This window comes from Glycine soja, chromosome 14 (assembly GCF_004193775.1).
Source record: "Glycine soja cultivar W05 chromosome 14, ASM419377v2, whole genome shotgun sequence".
NCBI classification, from domain to species: Eukaryota; Viridiplantae; Streptophyta; class Magnoliopsida; order Fabales; family Fabaceae; genus Glycine; species Glycine soja.
Genome location: NC_041015.1, coordinates 30,889,722 through 30,895,213, shown reverse-complemented (window position 1 = coordinate 30,895,213; position 5,492 = coordinate 30,889,722). Strand labels below are relative to the sequence as shown.

General features: G+C 39.2%; 1 protein-coding gene across 1 annotated transcript; it reads left to right on the top strand.

The window, feature by feature from the left end:
* The first annotated feature begins 1,180 nt into the window (after positions 1-1,180).
* LOC114384954 (pentatricopeptide repeat-containing protein At2g13600-like) lies at positions 1,181-4,128 on the top strand. Its single transcript, XM_028344809.1, has one exon. It carries the CDS (start codon positions 1,333-1,335, stop codon positions 3,868-3,870), a length of 2,538 nt encoding a protein of 845 aa, XP_028200610.1. The 5' UTR covers positions 1,181-1,332; the 3' UTR covers positions 3,871-4,128.
* The last annotated feature ends 1,364 nt before the right edge of the window (positions 4,129-5,492 follow it).

Below are 5,492 nucleotides of genomic sequence, written 5' to 3'. Positions count from 1 at the left end.
AGAGTCACGAAGGTTGCAAAAACCATGAATGGTTGAAGTTCAAATGAGAATGTGCGTGGGAGAAAAGCTCAGATTTGAAACAAAGAAACTGAAATCTGAAAAAAAAATGTTTAGATCTGAACAAAAAAAATTAGATCTTGCACATGTTGGTTGCTTGTTGCTTCATCTGGCAGCTGAGTATGCGTTGTCGCGGACGAGTCGAGTTAAGACCCGTGGGCTTGTCGAGTCGAACTCGGTGGCGATGAAGTGGAAGAACACGTTTTCCAGGCACGAGGAGTGGCGGAGGACGAAGTGCACTGCGGCCATGGAGCCGCGGAGGTTGACAAAACGGGCAACCCGCCCCGTTTCGGTACGCTGACGCCTCGGCGTAGTGGAAGAATGCGCTGTCGTCTGCGGTGGTCGGGAAAAAGTGGATTCCGAGGCAGAGCAATGTTGGGAAGAAGAAGCAGAGAATGAGGGAGGAAACGACGGCGCTTTGGCGGAGGAGAAGCATTTCGAGGAATGGGTCGGTGGCAAAATCGGTTCTTGGTGGAAGGAAACAAAAGGGGTGCTGTTGTTGTTGGGTGCTAGAAGGAAAAAAATGGCATTTTCTTTGGAACCAGGGTGGAGGAGAGGGAAGTTCCAGAGCGAGAAAGAGAGAGAGAGCTGGAGTTCCGAGAGTAAAAAAAAAATTACCACTGAGGTTAAAAATCGCAAACTATTTCACGTGCTTATCAGACGTTGACACGTGACAGTCAACGTCTGAGGATAACGATCAACATCCAATTGAGACGTCTCAGACCAACATTGAAGGAATTTATAAAAATGGGGGACCAAATTTGTAAATTAAATTATTGGAGGACCAAATGCGAAATTGGAGCAAAAGTGGGAGACCAAAAGTGTAATTTTGTCTAAAATATTTAAAATCAAAGACTATCTATTATATGATATGGACTACTTTTTAGGTTTGATTCAATTATTTTCAAACCTAACTTAGTTTAATTAGACACTCTATTAGGGCTTTGGACCTATAAATAGAACAAAGCACGCAAGTAAGCTTTTAGGCTAACTAAACTTTCAAACAAGTAAGATTTAAACAAATTTTTTATTCATGTAAATATGTCATTTTTTATTTTTTTATAGTTCCAATAAATTATATCATTTTTGTTTTTAGTCCTGTCTTTAATCGATGCCTCTATTATCCCATTGATCCTTTATTAGTATGTCTATGTTCATACCAAGCCTGTGTCTAAGGAATACTACTAGTAGTATTTTCCTACTTTTGCTTTCGCTGAATTCAGTGTCTCGTACACTGTTCTTGTTCCATTGATTCTAATTTTCTATCTTCTTAACATGCACACTTTGCTTTCAGAAGCCCTTACTCACCCCCCACTCCTCTCTCACCCACCCCGAACTCGCTCTTCCTCCAACCGAGCAAGCCTCTCCCTTCTTCCCTCAAACCTAAACCCTCACTTGACCCTCCTTTACCACGAGCCACCGAGTTCCACCACCTATGCTTCCATTTTGGACTCTTGTGGGTCCCCCATTTTGGGAAAACAGCTTCACGCCCACTCTATAAAATCAGGGTTTAATGCCCACGAGTTTGTTACAACCAAGTTGCTCCAAATGTATGCTAGAAACTGCTCTTTCGAGAACGCATGTCACGTGTTCGACACAATGCCTCTTCGAAACTTACACTCTTGGACCGCACTCCTGCGCGTTTACATTGAAATGGGGTTCTTTGAGGAAGCGTTTTTTCTTTTCGAGCAGTTGTTATACGAAGGGGTGCGGGTAAGATTGGATTTTTTCGTATTCCCGGTGGTGCTGAAGATTTGTTGTGGGCTATGTGCTGTGGAACTGGGTAGGCAAATGCATGGGATGGCGTTGAAACATGAGTTTGTCAAGAATGTTTACGTAGGCAATGCTTTGATAGATATGTATGGTAAATGTGGGAGCTTAGATGAGGCCAAGAAAGTTCTAGAAGGAATGCCCCAAAAGGATTGTGTCTCTTGGAATTCTTTGATCACTGCTTGTGTTGCTAATGGGTCTGTATACGAGGCATTGGGTCTCTTGCAAAATATGTCTGCGGGTGAGTGTGGTTTAGCACCCAATCTTGTTTCCTGGACTGTGGTGATTGGCGGATTCACACAAAACGGTTACTATGTTGAGTCGGTTAAACTGCTTGCAAGAATGGTGGTAGAAGCAGGGATGAGACCGAATGCTCAAACACTGGTGAGTGTTCTTCTGGCTTGTGCGAGAATGCAATGGCTACACCTTGGGAAGGAACTGCATGGCTATGTTGTTAGACAAGAGTTCTTCTCTAATGTTTTTGTTGTGAATGGGTTAGTGGATATGTATAGAAGGAGTGGTGATATGAAAAGTGCCTTCGAAATGTTTTCCAGGTTTTCAAGGAAATCTGCAGCATCTTACAATGCAATGATAGCTGGTTATTGGGAAAATGGCAATTTGTTTAAGGCCAAGGAGTTGTTTGATCGGATGGAGCAAGAAGGTGTTCAGAAGGACAGAATATCATGGAATTCTATGATATCAGGGTATGTGGACGGTTCTCTGTTTGATGAAGCTTATAGCTTATTTAGAGATTTGCTGAAGGAAGGAATTGAACCTGATTCTTTTACTCTTGGAAGTGTCCTTGCTGGCTGTGCTGATATGGCTTCTATTCGACGTGGGAAAGAGGCACATTCCCTTGCCATTGTCAGAGGTCTGCAGTCCAACAGTATTGTGGGTGGAGCTTTGGTAGAAATGTATTCTAAATGCCAGGACATAGTGGCTGCTCAAATGGCATTTGATGGAGTAAGTGAAAGAGATCTTCCAACTTGGAATGCTTTGATATCGGGCTATGCCCGCTGTAATCAAGCTGAAAAGATTAGAGAACTTCACCAGAAAATGAGAAGGGATGGTTTTGAACCAAATGTGTATACATGGAATGGTATTATAGCTGGCTATGTGGAAAATAAACAGTATGATTCAGCAATGCAATTGTTCACTGAAATGCAGATTGCAAATTTGAGGCCTGACATATACACAGTTGGAATAATTTTAGCCGCATGCTCTAGGTTGGCTACAATTCAACGAGGAAAGCAGGTCCATGCATATTCCATAAGAGCTGGGCACGACTCAGATGTTCACATTGGAGCTGCCCTAGTGGACATGTATGCAAAATGTGGGGATGTTAAGCATTGTTATCGCGTGTATAACATGATATCAAACCCTAATTTGGTGTCCCACAATGCTATGCTCACTGCATATGCCATGCATGGGCATGGGGAAGAAGGAATTGCTCTTTTCCGCAGAATGTTGGCCAGCAAAGTAAGACCAGACCATGTGACTTTTCTAGCTGTTCTTTCTTCATGTGTACACGCTGGATCATTGGAGATTGGTCATGAATGCCTTGCTTTGATGGTAGCTTACAATGTGATGCCCTCATTGAAGCATTATACATGTATGGTCGACCTCTTAAGTCGTGCAGGCCAGCTCTACGAAGCATATGAACTTATCAAGAACCTTCCAACGGAAGCTGATGCAGTGACCTGGAATGCTCTGCTTGGTGGTTGCTTTATTCACAATGAAGTTGACTTGGGAGAAATAGCAGCAGAAAAACTCATTGAATTGGAGCCAAATAATCCTGGAAACTATGTTATGCTAGCAAACTTGTATGCTTCTGCTGGGAAGTGGCATTATCTTACTCAAACTAGACAATTAATGAAAGATATGGGAATGCAGAAGCGTCCAGGGTGCAGTTGGATAGAAGATAGAGATGGAATTCATGTGTTCGTTGCTAGTGACAAGACTCACAAAAGAATAGATGATATATATTCTATTCTGAACAATTTAACTAATTTAATTAGAATAAAGCATATGAATCATTTATAACTTCAGCAAATAGTTGTTCAATATTGATTAAGAATATGCATATACGTATTTCAGAAGATATTTATCATACCTCAACTTCCAAAGAAGACAGCTTTGACCTATCTGTCAAGAAAACTCACTTCTTGGGTATGACTATGACGCAATAATAAATGGAAGCATGTTTGTATATTCTGCTCTTGCAAGACGGTTTATAGTACACCGAGTATGTTGACAAACAAACTCTTGATGTTCTGCTGATCCACTAATTCGGGCATCCAACATACTTGAAATTTAATATCTTTTTTAATTTTTATCGAAAAAATATATAGTTTTAAATTATAGCAATGTATTCACCTAATCAACTATAGGAACTTTAGTGGCTTTTTATACAGACATAATAACATTAATTTATAAAATTCATCATATAAAGAGTTACGATCTTCACAAAGTTCCAAATTTTAAAAATAGGTTACAAGTTGAATAAATATACAATTTTATAGACAAGGAATAAAGATACGACATTAAGACCATCCTGTACGACAAATCTTACATCACTTCTACTCACACCACCAGGTAATAATGAAATTAAAAAAACAATGACAAATTTTAGATAGGTAAAGATACGACATTAAGACCATCCTGTACGTCTTAAAAGCATGAAAGAACTGAGCAAACACCATGACTGGAACGAATGGATTAAGGAGAATCCTAAATGAATGCTACCAGTTCTCCTTTACAATTTTTGATTTTTCAAGTATGAATTTTCCTTCCTTGTACTTCTGTGATGCTTCATAAGCTCTTTCATATTTCCAACCCAACACTTCACGGCAGTCACCACAATAAACATCAGCAACGGTGTGGAGGCCAGTCATGAGGTGCCTGTCTTCTTTTGGCCCTACCACAATATTCATTGCATGGGAGAACAGAAAACCTCGGCCATATCTTCCCTGTTCATAAAAATTAGTATGAAAAGAATGCCAGACGAGGATCTGGGAAAACTTATAATAGAATTAAACACAAGTTTCATCAACCAAAATCCCATTGTCAAAGTATACAAAAAGCCAGGAATCACGGGTATGCTACGAGATACAGATACGATAAGGCATGCACAGGAATACAACAAATTTTACAAATTGTAGGACACATCAAAGTTTTAGTATAATATAAAATTAATCTAAAGCTAATGTAAAATAAAAATTTTAAATCACGAGAATTCATGTTTTAAAAATATTATAAGTCGTTATAAACAAAATAAAATACATAAAAATTATCTAATTATTGTGGTATTCTAACCAGTAATTATAAAGTGTTTAAAACATCCATGCAGAACCACTGAGGTTGGCCTAGTAAGAAAGGAGTCGGAATAATATGTATGAGAACATAGGTTCTAACCTCTGTAAGATCATTATACACAGAAAAAGTATCCATGTAGTATCTGACATTGATACATTTGACATGTTTGTAATACAGCACGATCACTATTTAGAAGTGTGCATGCTTACATATAATAAACTATAAAGTCTAAATACCAAAACACTTTTCAAAGAAAATGTTTTCCCACCAAAATCTTAAATTACTTGACCTAATTCCATCATCGCAACATAATAACCGTGACTGTGTCCACCATTTTTATGCTGAAAATT

What these genes read in the sequence shown, in the direction of transcription:
- LOC114384954 (XM_028344809.1), top strand. Translation starts at nt 1,333, where the DNA reads ATGCACACTTTGCTTTCAGAAGCCCTTACTCACCCCCCACTCCTCTCT.